Here is a 14,121-nt window from a genome sequence, read left to right as displayed (position 1 = left end):
ATCAAATCTTGGAGAGTCTGCCTGCAGGGGAGGTTGTCGCTACTAAATTTTGTCATGGGGGCCCTGAAAGGGGGACCTAGATTATAGAGTCACCATGGCTGCCAGACTTGGCTACACATCAGAACCATGTGGGTGCTTGACAGTATAGTTCTCTGGGTTCCACAGTCTCCCTTCAGAATCAAGGAGTCCATATTAAGCTCCTGGATTTCTGAGGTACAGCCAGGTATGAAAACTATCGTCAACAGCACCCCTAAAAACAGCATGCAGCATGGTTCAGAATGTGAGTTCTGGGGTCAGATGGCCTGGGCTGGCATTGTGGCCTCTACCAACCACTTGTGGGACTCTGGCCACATAACCTCCCCATGCCCTGTTTAAATAGGATAGTAGCAGTTCCCATCTCCTAGGGTGATAAAGACTCAATAAATTTACACAGAGAGGCTGGCACCTCCCTGAGTGGGCAGTAGATAAAATTAAGAGGCTGCTATAGTCCAGTGCAGAAGTAGGGACCACAGGTGTGTTATTTTGGGACAACTCTCAGCAAATATGAACAGGGTTTTCCACAAGAAGAGTTAGTTTTCCTTCTTGGCTACCTCTTGAACACTGATGAAAACTTTCTTTTAAAATAAAGAGTGGCACTGCTGTCCTGTGTGACCAGAGGGTTGATGCTCTGGGGATCCAGCCAGCTCTTCCTGCCTGCTTAGGGGGGTGGATTAAATGATCTGGGGCAGTGGAGGATTTAAAGCTAAAATCAGGCCTGATTGTCATCAGAGCAGTCACTTATGGCAGGTGTCTGAAGGCCCCTCGTATGAGGGGTGGTGTTATCTAATTGTCAGACATGGAGATTAAATTGCCAAACCTCTCATTTGTGTCAAACAGACATTGATGACTGTTCTCCAAATAACTGTTCCCATGGGGGCACCTGCCAAGACTTGGTTAACGGATTTAAGTGCGTGTGCCCGCCTCAGTGGACTGGCAAAACGTGCCAGTTAGGTAAGAAAGTTCCTGCCCTAAGATTGGCTTTGATAATCAGAACTGTTAAGGAAGATGAGCATGTGGCCAGCAGTATGAGCTTGCACGCCATCATACTAAGAAGTAATTTATTATCAAGAGTCCAGCCAGCGTGCCTGGGAGAAATCACTTGAATGCAAATGGACTAGCTCTTTTAGGCCCTGTGGGAAAGTCGTTGGACTCCTTGAACCATGTCAATCGTCTGTCCGCGGAGTGTTCAGCTGGGTTCCATGCGGGGATGATCTCATGAGGAATGAGCTGTCTGCATTCTTTTTGCTACATTTAAATCCCAGCAACTAGGCTGTGCCGGGTTTTGAACAGAAATGCCTGGTGGCTTTCTGTTGTTCTGTTGGGAGCCTTTGTTAACCAGCGGCCAGAAAGTTATCAATTAGCATTCCTTATTGGATACTGATTAGGAAAAGAGATCAGATGTTCAAAATAGAGAGAACCTAGTATCTATTATTTAGATAGCTTATTAAAACGTCTCCTATTTCAAAATATTGGCACAGTGTGTTGGGGAGGAGAGAGGGAAAGTGGGGGGTGGGTAAAAACTCAGTTCCTCACTGCTCATCTTCATTTTCTTTCAGATGCAAATGAATGTGAGGCCAAACCTTGTGTCAATGCCAAATCCTGTAAGAATCTGATTGCCAGCTACTACTGTGATTGCCTCCCGGGCTGGATGGGTCAGAATTGTGAAATAAGTGAGTGACTTTGTTTTGATTTTGATTTTCATGAAACTTGGGTGTTGAAGGCATTTACCAGTCTGTAGAAGACTAGAATGGTAAAAGAAAAACCTTATGAAGGGAATGTTTTTGGAGAGGGAGTGATCAGTGCAGAAATGAAAACATTCGCTTTATCAGGTTCATTAGCCAGTAAAAGGGTCATACTCTGATAAGGTGGCTGAAACAATGATGTGAAGTTTCACTAGCTTAGTCTGGAAGAATTAGGGAGGGTTCCCACCCAGTGCAATAACCTTATCTCACCGGAAGCGCACAGGAAATCTGATTTGAAGGCTTTATCTGTCCTGAGCTGAGAAAGCTTTTCAATTAAGCCCAATTTCAATGTAAATTGCCTCTTTAATATGATGACTTGTTTATTTTTTAGATATTAATGACTGTCTTGGCCAGTGTCAGAATGACGCCACCTGTCGGGTATGTAAATCTTTTCTTAAATCAAAACCTTAATAATTGACAGCAAATTTAAGATTTGTGTGACCCTGGGAGAGCTCTGTCCCTGTGAGATTAAAAAATGCAGGTGAACAGTGAGTCTCTGTAAGTTTCACTTGGGCTCATGAGCCCCAACCTCCTGGGAGTCATCTTGAAGACAGATGCATAGGATTCCTTCTCACACATTTTGAGAGGCTTGGCATTTGGCTATTTCAGTGAATCAGCTGAACCACAACAGTCATGCTAAACCGCCAAAGCCCTGTGTTTGTGGATATATAGAAAAAAGCATGTTTCTCCCCCTCCTTCTCCTCTTCTAGGATTTGGTTAATGGTTATCGCTGTATCTGTCCACCTGGCTATGCAGGCGATCACTGTGAGAGAGACATCGATGAATGTGCCAGCAACCCCTGTTTGAATGGGGGTCACTGTCAGAATGAAATCAACAAATTCCAGTGTCTGTGTCCCACTGGTTTCTCTGGAAACCTCTGTCAGGTGAGCAGTGTTAGAACCTCTGGCCAGGTTTTTATAGCTGCATCTCCTCCTGCTCTTCCTCCTCTGACTCCCTCCTCTCCTTCCCTTCCTCATCCTCCCATTCCCTTTCCACTCCTCCCTCCTTTCTTTTTCTCTCCCCCTTATTCTGTTCTTTCCATTCCCCGTATTCTACTCTTAACTCTGTAGCTGGAGTCTCTGTGAAATCTGTTAACCTCCCATTGACTAGGGATCTCTGCTAGACAAATGCTGGTGGAAAGACATTGATGAGTGATGTTCTTGGTAGTGTCAATAGCCTGTCCATTTCATCCACAGCTAACCGCCGCCACCCCCCCCGCCCCCCAACTCAGTTCTCTCTCTCTCTGCCCTGTTCCTTCCAGTGCATACCTGGACAGTGTCTAGGACATAAAACTGTGTATTATGCAGAGCGTTCTCTTAACAGAAGCAGATGAAGGCATCAGATTCCAGTATATGCTGCCCCAGAGACGTTATACTTATACCTTTGTTTTACTTTGTTTCGTCTGCCGCTGTCTTGCTCCTGGTCCTTGCAGCTGGACGTAGATTATTGTGAGCCAAATCCCTGCCAGAACGGTGCCCAGTGCTACAACCGTGCCAGTGACTATTTCTGCAAGTGTACTGAGGACTACGAAGGCAAGAACTGCTCCCACCTTAAAGACCACTGCCGCACGACCCCCTGCGAAGGTACTTCCCTCCTCTAGGCTTCTGGCTTTTCCCCAAAGCTCATTTCTTTCTCCTCACTTGTCACTGCCACTTGATAACTCTGAGAAGTAGTGTAAGTGAGGAGATCGAAACCCCCTAACCTAACTGCTTAGAGAAGTCGGCACATGGAAGCAATCTATTCAGGCCCGCCAGTGAGAACCATGTCTATAAGTCGCCCAGGGGAGAGAATGTGAAATTCATTCAGCATTCCTGGTTTGGGGTGGGCTGATGTGTAACACTGAGATAAATTTCTCAGAGCAGCCCTGTCAGGAGTGGAAATGTCCAGTACCTGTGCTGTCAGGTGCAGTAGCCACAGGTCATGTGTGGCCAGTGGGGCACTTGGAGTATGACTAATGCAACTTGAAACCCTTATTTAATTACAAATCATTTAAATAGCCACATATGGCTTGTGACTCTGTATTAGGTGTCATAGCCTTGCAGATTCTGTAAGTTTGTTTTTCAGCCTTTTTAAGTATGATTAAGTAGGTCCTTCTTTAGCGAGCTTCTACCAAATTGGATGGATATCAAAGAGGATGAAAGGGGCCCAAAGGCATGTAGGCTTCTTAGCCACATAGGGAGAAGATGCCTTTAAAAAACAAATAGAACTTCTCTCCATCTGGAATCTCACTATTTTCACAGTGAGACATGGCATGTTGCCAGAGTGTTCAGCTCCCAAAATGCCTCTTAATTTCTTACCCTCATTAGCCAAAGGTGCCCGTCTCTAGGAAAGTAGTCTCGGTATATACACCCTTGGCTTAGGAAAGCTGTGTCTTATGGGTCAGTGGCCATGATCTGATCCCAAGTCTGTTTTCTAGTGATTGACAGCTGCACAGTGGCCATGGCTTCCAATGACACGCCTGAAGGCGTGCGGTATATTTCCTCGAACGTCTGTGGTCCCCATGGGAAGTGCAAGAGTCAGTCAGGAGGCAAATTCACCTGCGACTGCAACAAAGGCTTCACTGGGACATACTGCCATGAAAGTAAGATCCCTCACCCTGCCTCTACCCAGCTCAGGGAGCCTGTGAGTCTGAATTGTTTCAGTCGAGACTAGTGAAGGTTTTCCATTACGTCCAGGATGTAAGACTCAATTGTGTTTGAGATCACCAATGCCTCTGAGCCTTCAGCACTTTTACTTTAGAATGTTCTAGAATCTTAATAGTTTGGGTGGTCCCGCTTTCTCTAGGCGTTTCTTCCTCCACCCACTGAACAGCTTAGCATTTGAGGGTGTTAAATAAAATCCATGAGGCAGTCTCTAGCGAGCCCTGCTCGTTGAGCTGTCCACTGAGTTCGAGAAACAGTCCTAATGGAGGTGAGAATCTTGAGGTACCAAGTGTGTTTTTTCAGGAGGCAGTCTCTAGAATAGTGCCTGGCTGTGGCATTACTTGTCCTTCATTTACCTGGTTTTTACTTCCTCTTCCTTTCACAGATATTAATGACTGTGAGAGCAACCCCTGTAAAAATGGTGGCACTTGCATTGATGGCGTCAACTCCTACAAGTGTATCTGTAGTGACGGCTGGGAGGGGGCCTACTGTGAAACCAGTGAGTCTGTGGTCTTTTTGGGGACAGACATCTCTGGGATTGGGGCGAGGCAGGGAGAATCAATATGAGAAGCTTTTTTTTAATGGAAATTCTGAAAGTAAGACCCCAACTATTCCTGCAGTCGGACAGCATTGCCCGCTTCCTTTTTGCATTTGTTAATGTGGATGACAAACAGTGGGAAGAAACTTATGCTAAGCTGCTATAGAATCAATCTGTATAATTAGGATGATAAATACCTCTGCTTGTAAGGAAGGGAAAGGAATCATCTTTCTGTTTTGATCATTTCTTCCTATCTTGATTTTAATTTTGTGAGAGTGACAGAGGCCTGCCCTTGACTTGCCCAACTGGTGGCATTAAAAGTAATCTAGCTCAGGGATCCTTTACCCCTGGAAGAGGGTAATGGTGTTAAAGTCCTGGGATTGTTTGGCTGGCCTTGGAGCTCGGAGTGGAAAGCAGGGGTGGAGGTGGCCATGGGAAAGGCGTGGCGTTCATGGGTTGTGACTTATCCTGGAAGTATTTTCAGCTGGGTGTCTCCTCCTTGGTTCTAGACATTAATGACTGCAGCCAGAACCCCTGCCACAATGGGGGCTCATGTCGTGACCTGGTCAATGACTTCTACTGTGACTGTAAAAACGGGTGGAAAGGAAAGACCTGCCACTCGCGTAAGTGATAGCTGGCTGGAATTCTGTCTGAGACCCCTCTCTCTCTCTGTCTTCTGTGAGGAAGGCTGGCCAGGGGCTCACACTGAGATCTTCCTTCTCCAGGTGACAGCCAATGTGATGAGGCCACGTGCAACAATGGCGGCACCTGCTATGACGAAGGAGATGCTTTCAAGTGCATGTGTCCTGGAGGCTGGGAAGGAACAACCTGCAACATAGGTAACTTCTGTCCCACGTGAGCACCTGTGAATGTTCTCCTGGGTCTGGCTTCTGCCCCTTCAGACTGTCTGGATCCTCAGGGATGGTGGTCTCGTCTGTTCTTGTCTTATAGCCCGAAATAGTAGCTGCCTACCCAACCCCTGCCATAACGGGGGCACCTGTGTGGTCAACGGCGAGTCCTTCACCTGTGTCTGCAAAGAAGGCTGGGAGGGGCCCATCTGTACTCAGAGTGAGTGTCCCCCCTCCCCCTGGAACTCTCCAAGGGCTGTGGGAGCACAGCCTGACACCCTCAGGGACTCATAGTGGAGACCAGAAGCAGAGCTGTTTGATGTCTGCTTCTGCATCACCTGGGTCTGTTCTAATGACTTGATGGGATGCAGCCCTGACCTGGGCATGAGAAAGTCACTGAGGAGGTAAGTGGAGACAGATGGTGTCTCATTCCCAGCTCTGGTCTCACCAGCAGCCTGTCTCCTTCCATTCTCACACCCCCTTCCCACCCTCACCAGGGCCTCTTCCTGTGTACGTGTGTCCCACGGTGAATGGAACTAAGTGTGGTGCAGGCCTGGTTCCAATTGAGCAGAGGTCTTAAGTGCCTTTTGCTGGTGTTAACTACAATTTTATCATTTGAGTATTATAGAAGCCAGTGGTGTTTTTTCTTAGGGCTAAGACTGCTTTGCCTGTTGAAGGTCTCACTATTAAGTTGTCTCTTTACTTTGCAGATACCAATGACTGCAGTCCTCACCCCTGGTAAGCATGACCACCTTTTCAGCTGGCATTTGTTGGCTGTAATGCACATGGGCCTCACCTTGAGGATCTTGTTTAAAATGAAGGTCCTGATTAAGTAGGTTAGGTGGGGCTGCAGACCCTGCCTTTCTAACAAATTCCAAGTAGTGCCAATCCTGTTGGTCCGTGGACCACACTTTAGTCAGTTTACATCTTGATTTAGAGCAGTGATTCTCCACATTGGCTGCCCACAGAGAATCACCTGAGAGTTTTTATAAGTCCCAGTGCCTGGGCTGCAGCTGAGAACTGTCAAGTGATTCTGGGGTGGGACACGTCAGTATTTTAAAGCTCCCCAGGCAATGGGAAGTGTGGCCAGGCATGAGAGCCCCTGATGGTAATCAGTGTGGCTCCCTGCAATTGACTGGCAGCCAGTCATAGATCAAGAGGGAGGTTGGTCACCAAGGCGGTCTTTGCTCTCTTTGTAGCTACAACAGCGGCACATGCGTGGATGGAGACAACTGGTACCGGTGTGAATGCGCCCCTGGTTTTGCTGGGCCTGACTGCAGAATAAGTAAGAACTGCACCTAGCCAGTTCTCCCAGTGACTTTACTTCCCCATGGCAACCCTCAGCCTCAGACTTTTCATCTTTAAAACAGTTAAGGCCATGGTTCCCTTTAGTTGCCTGTCTGGGCTTTGTAATCTCCCACCCCTAGCTGGCTGGATCCTCCCAGGTACCTGCTGGGTCTTCCCTGGGTGGCCCAGCCCTCCTTATCCTAGGGGAGAGAGCCCCAGCCACAGAATCTGACGATTAAGCTACCAAGGCCCTAAGGAAAGAGTGTGCTTTTCCCTGACTAACATGAAAGTATGGGCAAGTAGACATTAATCACAGCTATGCTGGGGGAGCACAGAGCTGACACCAGTGGTAGGTACTGGGGCTGTGGTTTCCCAAGCCTTGCTCAGGCCTTGGTGGAACGATTAAAACAAAACGAGGGCAGGCAATGTAGGCAACCCCTTAAGGGTTATTCCTTATTTTGAGCCTTTTCCCTATTTTTTTATATGCTCTTTTATAAAAGCGATAGAATAGTTGTGGAGTTTTTTTGTTCTTGTCCCAGGTTATTTGAAATTTTCCTGATGCTTGAGATCCCCTAGTCTGAGACTGACTGGACTTCAGCACTAGATGGGAGTGCATTGTTTCTATTTCCTGTTTCTAAATCAGAGGTCGACATGGGCCTAGGAGCCAAATATGGCCCACTGCCTATGCGTGTAAATAAAGTTTTATTGGCACACAGCCATGCTCATTTACTTCCATATTGTCTAGGGCTGCTTTTGAGCTGTGATAATAGAATTGGTTAGTTGTGACAGGTCACATCGCCTACAAAGCCTAGAATATTTGCTATCTGACCCATTTAAAGAACTTTGCTGGCCCTTCTTCTAAATTGCACTATCAGAGAAAAAGGACTTATTTAATTGAAGATTGTTGCCTCCCAAAATGATTGTCAGCTTTTAAAGTCAAGCTATTAGTGATTTGGTGGGGGAGGGAGAGCATTGACTGGCGGAGGCTTTTGGAAGGCTGATCTCTTTCTTTATTTGGGTGCTGGTTGCATGATGAATTCATGTAACATATCTTGCATGCTTTTCTAGTTGTTTATTGTGCCAATAAAAACTTAGAAAAACATTACTGCCTCCTGTTGGAGCCTAAACTTGAACTCTGTTTCTCCTAGACATTAACGAATGCCAGTCTTCACCTTGTGCCTTCGGGGCAACCTGCGTGGATGAGATCAATGGCTACCGTTGTGTCTGCCCCCCAGGGCACAGTGGTGCCAAGTGCCAGGAAGGTATGTGGGCCAGGCCCCAGCTGTCCAGGTGTCCTTTGGTACTCCAGTGGGTACTCCAGTCAGCACAGTCACCTTTTTGACTATGAGTAGGTATTGTGCTTAGGGAGAAAACACAGAGGGGGGATGTATAGTGGGGACCAAAGGGAAGACGAAACTCTGAGAGGTCCCCTAAAAACAGGGTAACTGTTTAGTTACCTTTGCCGCAATCACGCTATGTAACAAGTCATCTCAAAACTTGGTGGCTTACAGAAAGCATTTATTTGTATTCATAGGCATGCAGAGCGGGCTGTGGTTTGAGCTCAGGTCCTTTCTTTGTCCCTGCTCACCCTCCCTGAACCAGCAGCTGCATCCGGGGCATGTTCTTTTTCCTGGCAAATGGCAAGCTTACAAGAGGCTCTGCTTATATTCCTTAGCGTTGCCTTGGCCGAAGTAGGTCACATGGCCATGCATAAAGTCAGCAGGGAGGGAAGTACACTCCCCTCTCTTGGAAGGAACTGTTGTCATGTGGCAAAGGGCACGGGTGTAATCATTTCCTAACAGGAAAGGAATAAAGAAGAATCAAGAGAAAAGGAAAGTCCTTCCACTCACGCGTCTCTGCCTTTCAGTTTCAGGGAGATCTTGCATCACCATGGGGAGTGTGATCCCGGATGGGGCCAAGTGGGATGATGACTGCAATACCTGCCAGTGCCTGAATGGAAGGATCGCCTGCTCCAAGGTAGGATGGGAGGGCTGCTGCGGGTCACCTGAGTTCTGGAATTGCTGCTGCGTATATCTCCCAAGCTGCCCCCTCGTCTCTCTCTCTCTCTCCAGGTCTGGTGTGGCCCTCGACCTTGCCTCATCCACAAAGGGCACAGTGATTGCCCCAGTGGGCAGAGCTGCATCCCCATCCTGGATGACCAGTGTTTTGTCCGCCCCTGCACTGGCGTGGGCGAGTGTCGCTCTTCCAGTCTCCAGCCGGTGAAGACCAAATGTACTTCTGATGCCTATTACCAGGATAACTGCGCAAACATCACATTCACCTTCAACAAAGAGATGATGTCCCCGGTATGGAACAACCTCTTTTTCATTTTGGAATGGTGTGTGGCTGCTTGTATACTAAGGCAAGAGCATCACAAGCTGGGATCTAGTTCTCTGTAGCCTGGCTTGAATGGTACCTTAACTTCCAAGGAAACATTGGCCTTTTTTCTTTCCAGTATCTTACACATGTGTGGATTTTTAAATATTCTAGGGTCTTACCACGGAGCATGTTTGCAGTGAGTTGAGGAATTTGAATATTTTGAAGAATGTTTCTGCCGAATATTCAATCTACATAGCCTGTGAGCCTTCCCCTTCTGCAAACAATGAAATACATGTGGCCATTGTAAGTATAAGATCCGTTCACAATTATTTGATTGCAAGGTAGCTAGCAAACTTATATTAGCCAGTATCAGAATGGAGCAAATATGTCTACGGCCATGCTACCCTGAAGAAGCCCGATCCTGTCTGATCTCGGAAGCTAAACAGGGTTGGGCCTGGTTAGTACTTGGATGGGAGACCACCTAGGAAGACCAGGTGCTGTAGGTGTAAAAAATAAAAAAAATAAGGGATTGTAAGCTGACAAGGTCCTTGTAATCTGTGAGGTCAACCAAGGGTTGCCTCACCTAAAAAAAAAAAAAAGAATGGAGCAAATACATTAAAAGAGAGCTTGATGTGCATGTGTTATCAAGTAACTTTGAATAAAAGCAACTATTGAGTATTCCTTAACTCTCCAGTCTGACAGTTTTTATTTTTCCAGTCTGCTGAAGACATACGGGATGATGGAAACCCTATCAAGGAAATCACTGACAAAATTATAGACCTTGTTAGTAAACGTGATGGGAACAGCTCTCTTATCGCTGCCGTTGCGGAAGTGAGAGTTCAGAGGCGTCCTCTGAAGAACAGAACGGGTAGGTGTTGGGTGGGAGTGGCCCCTTTTTGTGATGACTGCCAAACAGATCTCAAAACACCATCCAATAAAACTACCAGGTGCGGAATCCCCCCTGAGAGTCTCCCCCCATTTAACTGGTGAGAAAAAAGTAAAGACAGCTGATGTGACCAAAGTCATATGGTGCTGGGCACACTTTTTCCCCTGCCAGCAACTGTGTTCTTGCGAGCAGGCGCCTCTACAGAACACGTTTTTGGGTCCCTTGCAAAGCCCTAGTGCAGAGCATCGCTATGCTTTTGGCATGCAAAAACTGCGCTGGTATTCCGGTGTCATGTGACAGCTTGTCCTAAGCACCGTGAGACACTGGTTTGATAGGCTGCTTGATGGCCCTGCAGCACATCCAGACTCCCCTGTAGATGATTGCAAGCTTCTTAGTTCGTTCTCACGGGGTGAAAAATTGGGTCTTTGACCACACAGGGCATCGGAGCTGTTATGCTCAGATCAGCTTTCTGATAATTCTGTAAACCAGACCCTACAGTGAGCTGCCAAAGTAGCCAGACTCCCCTCGACTGAGCTGGAGGCTGCTCTCGCCACACACAGATGAGCCTATAGGAGCTGCTCTTCTGCTTAGTCTCTCTGGGACAGTAGTGCCAGGGTCTCCAAGGGCCCTGGTTCCAGCACTGCTGATTAAGATGTTAGTTGACAATATGCAGTTGTGAAAAGGGACTTGTCCCCATGGTTCCCCTTTTAAGGGCTAAGGATAGGAGAACCACTGTTGGTATTCTTTTGCTCAGAGTTAATTGGTTTGGGGCCTGCCTTGCAGATTTCCTGGTCCCTCTGCTGAGCTCTGTCCTGACTGTGGCTTGGATCTGTTGCTTGGTGACGGCCTTCTACTGGTGTGTGCGGAAGCGACGGAAGCCCAGCAGCCACGCCCGCTCAGCCTCCGAGGACAACACCACCAACAACGTGAGGGAGCAGCTGAACCAGATCAAAAACCCCATCGAGAAGCATGGGGCCAACACGGTCCCTATCAAGGATTACGAGAACAAAAACTCCAAAATGTCGAAAATAAGGACACACAACTCGGAGGTGGAGGAGGATGACATGGACAAGCACCAGCAGAAAGCCCGGTTTGCCAAGCAGCCAGCGTACACGCTGGTAGACAGAGAGGAGAAGCCCCCCAACGGCACGCCGGCCAGACACCCAAACTGGACAAACAAACAGGACAACAGAGACCTGGAGAGCGCCCAGAGCTTAAACCGAATGGAGTACATCGTATAGCAGACAGCAGGTGCCACCTCCGCCGCTAGGTAGAGTCCGAGGGCATACGGGGCTATCGTTCTTTAACTGTCCTAGTCCAGTCTGAGGCTCTTGTTGACTTAGAATCCCTGTGTTAATTTAAGTTCTGACAAGCTGGCTTACACTGGCAATGGTAGTTTCTGTGGTTGGCTGGGAATTCGAGGGCTGCCTCTCACAGCTATGCAAAAACCAGTCCAAAGTGCCCTGGTGCATGGTCCCTGCAGCCACCACGTCTCGGATTGGCTCCCAGGAGCAGGCCCGGTCCCTAGGCCTTGAGCTTCCACTTCTGCCAGATGTCCCGATGGTGATGCAGTCTTAGGATCATAGTTTTATTTATATTTATTGACTCTTGAGTTGTTTTTGTATATTGGTTTTATGATGACGTACAAGTAGTTCTGTATTTGAAAAGTGCCTTTGCAGCTCAGAACCACAGCAACTATCACAAATGAGTTTATTATTTATTTTTTTTATTGTATTTTGTCGTCATTGGGGGAGGGGGGACTTTGATGTCAGCAGTTGCTGGTAAAATGAAGAATTTAAAGAGGAAAAATGTGTCAAAAGTAGAATTTTGTATAGTTATGTAAATAATTCTTTTTTTTATTAATCACTGTGTATATTTGATTTATTAACTTAATAATCAAGAGCCTTAAAACATCATTCCTTTTTATTTATATGTATGTGTTTAGAATTGAAGGTTTTTGATAGCATTGTAAGTGTATGGCTTTATTTTTTTGAACTTATTTTCTTACTCTGTGTTGCCTATAAGCCAAAATTAAGGTGTTTGAAAATGGTTTATTTTTAAGACAATAGGATGGGCTTCTGGAATACTGGTGGAATTTTTTTTTTTTTTTTTTGTACGACATCAGATGTTTAAAACACCTCCTATAGCATCACTTTAAAACACGTTTTAAGGACTGACTGAGGCAGTTTCAGGATTAGTTTAGAACAGGTTGTTTTTTTTTTTTTTTTTTCTGCTTTAGACTTGAAGAGAGACAGGCAGGCGATCTGCTACACAGCAGTTTAAGGGAACAAGTAGAACTATGATTTAACGTAGCCAAAATGTGAGTGGTTGAATATCATTAAAAATATCAAATTAATTGTGTGACGTTGGAAGCATACCAATCTTATTTTGTAAATTCTGATTTCTTTTCACCATTCGTATGTAATACTGAACCACTTCTAGGTTTGATTTTTGTTGTTATCTACTGCATTTAGGGAGTATTCTAATAAGCTAGTTGAATACTTGAACCATAAAATGCCCAGTAAGATCACTGTTTAGATTTGCCATAGAGTACACTGCCTGCCTTAAGTGAGGAAATCAAAATGCTATTACAAAGTTTAAGATCCAAAAGGCTTATAAAACAGTAATTTCGTTGGTTCACCATTGAGACCGTGCAGATACTTTGTATTGTCCTATTAGTGTTATATGAACATAAAAATGCATCTTTGATGTGTTGTTCCTGGCAATAAATTTTGAAAAGTAATATTTATTAAATTTTTTGTATAAAAACGTGGAACGGTGTGGCCTCTTCTGAGCTTACATAGTTCTGCTCGGCGCTGCCATGCGCCCCTGCCACCCTGCTGGGTCCACTCTGACGATCGGGTGGTGATAAATAGGCCGTGCTTGACAAAGGGCATGAACCAAGAACTGAACCTTTTCAATCACCAAATGCATCAGCTGCTGCGAAGCTGAAGCTGTGAGAGCCCTGTCTTGGGGGCCTTGATACCCCTGTCAGTCAACAGCAAGTGTGAATACTGCTTGAATAAACACCACTGGATCAATGGCCTGCAGCGTGGAGGTGAATTGTTTGTGAGCACTTGGGGGGAAATGCCCACCACACTAAAAGAGCTTTAAATAGCTTGGAATTGGTATTGGGGGATGGAGAGGGAGACTGAATGCTTCTTCTCTTTTCCCGACTACTTGGATTAATATTAATGTCTCTCTGTCGTTATAGACCACATCCTCGCGGGTTTTGTGCACACTTGTGCTTCCAGGTTGGTTTCCTTACTGTACTGGAGGTAGTAGTTACGTGCTTCTGGGGTCAGGGCCCATCTATCATCACCTCGTTCCCAGGAAGTGAGTGTTCTGTTGGTCTTGCCGTGCAGACCTGGGGTACCAGATGTCTGGCCTTCCATGGGGTTCCAGATTTAGGCCATTCCCACCTGTTAAGGGCAAGAGAGTTGGGGTTCTCATGGCTGCTGGGCTGCGGGCCAACATGGCCCTGCCCCCACATCATGGGTTGGGAGCAAGTAGGGAGCTTTTCCTCCAGCACCTATATGGTGAGGAACAAACCGAGGTGACAGGCACATGGACAGCTTCAAGCAGCTGCTTGGAATTGCCAAGAGTTCCCTGCCTCTGGTTAATAAACCAAAGCTTATCCTACCCAGAGTTGTCCCCCAGTACTGCGACATTCAGGCCATCCACCCACCTCCAGTTTCACAGCGTAATTCTGACTGGAGCAACAGACTTTGAATGGAAGAAAAACTGATGGAGATGTCTTTCGTTCTTCTGGAACTTTTTCTACCAGGCTAGGAATTGTGTTCTTTGATGAGCATCTTGT

General features: G+C 46.5%; 1 protein-coding gene and 1 pseudogene across 2 annotated transcripts in view; both read left to right on the top strand.

Annotated features, from left to right (window-relative positions):
- The window catches only part of JAG1 (jagged canonical Notch ligand 1), a 35,825-nt gene extending 22,481 nt beyond the window's left edge, over positions 1-13,344 (top strand). The window contains exons 9-26 of one of the 2 annotated variants that reach the window (XM_016138108.2): positions 877-990; positions 1,596-1,709; positions 2,113-2,159; positions 2,492-2,665; positions 3,214-3,364; positions 4,198-4,362; positions 4,809-4,922; positions 5,471-5,584; positions 5,687-5,800; positions 5,913-6,029; positions 6,520-6,547; positions 7,009-7,094; positions 8,245-8,358; positions 8,964-9,073; positions 9,169-9,402; positions 9,587-9,718; positions 10,133-10,283; positions 11,085-13,344. In XM_016138108.2, coding sequence (XP_015993594.1) covers positions 877-990; positions 1,596-1,709; positions 2,113-2,159; positions 2,492-2,665; positions 3,214-3,364; positions 4,198-4,362; positions 4,809-4,922; positions 5,471-5,584; positions 5,687-5,800; positions 5,913-6,029; positions 6,520-6,547; positions 7,009-7,094; positions 8,245-8,358; positions 8,964-9,073; positions 9,169-9,402; positions 9,587-9,718; positions 10,133-10,283; positions 11,085-11,542 — 2,537 coding nt within the window. In that variant the 3' untranslated portion in view covers positions 11,543-13,344. Of the gene's footprint in view, positions 1-876; positions 991-1,595; positions 1,710-2,112; positions 2,160-2,491; positions 2,666-3,213; positions 3,365-4,197; positions 4,363-4,808; positions 4,923-5,470; positions 5,585-5,686; positions 5,801-5,912; positions 6,030-6,519; positions 6,548-7,008; positions 7,095-8,244; positions 8,359-8,963; positions 9,074-9,168; positions 9,403-9,586; positions 9,719-10,117; positions 10,284-11,084 lie in introns of both variants that reach the window. The other variant, XM_016138107.2, reaches the window with a different exon arrangement.
- On the top strand, positions 9,803-9,921 carry LOC118610442 (annotated as a pseudogene).
- Positions 13,345-14,121: the final 777 nt, after the last annotated feature.

Source organism: Rousettus aegyptiacus, unplaced genomic scaffold, assembly GCF_014176215.1.
Source record: "Rousettus aegyptiacus isolate mRouAeg1 unplaced genomic scaffold, mRouAeg1.p scaffold_m13_p_12, whole genome shotgun sequence".
In the NCBI taxonomy this organism is placed as follows: Eukaryota; Metazoa; Chordata; class Mammalia; order Chiroptera; family Pteropodidae; genus Rousettus; species Rousettus aegyptiacus.
Note: the sequence above shows the minus strand (reverse complement) of the source record. Positions and strands in the feature narration are given on the sequence as shown.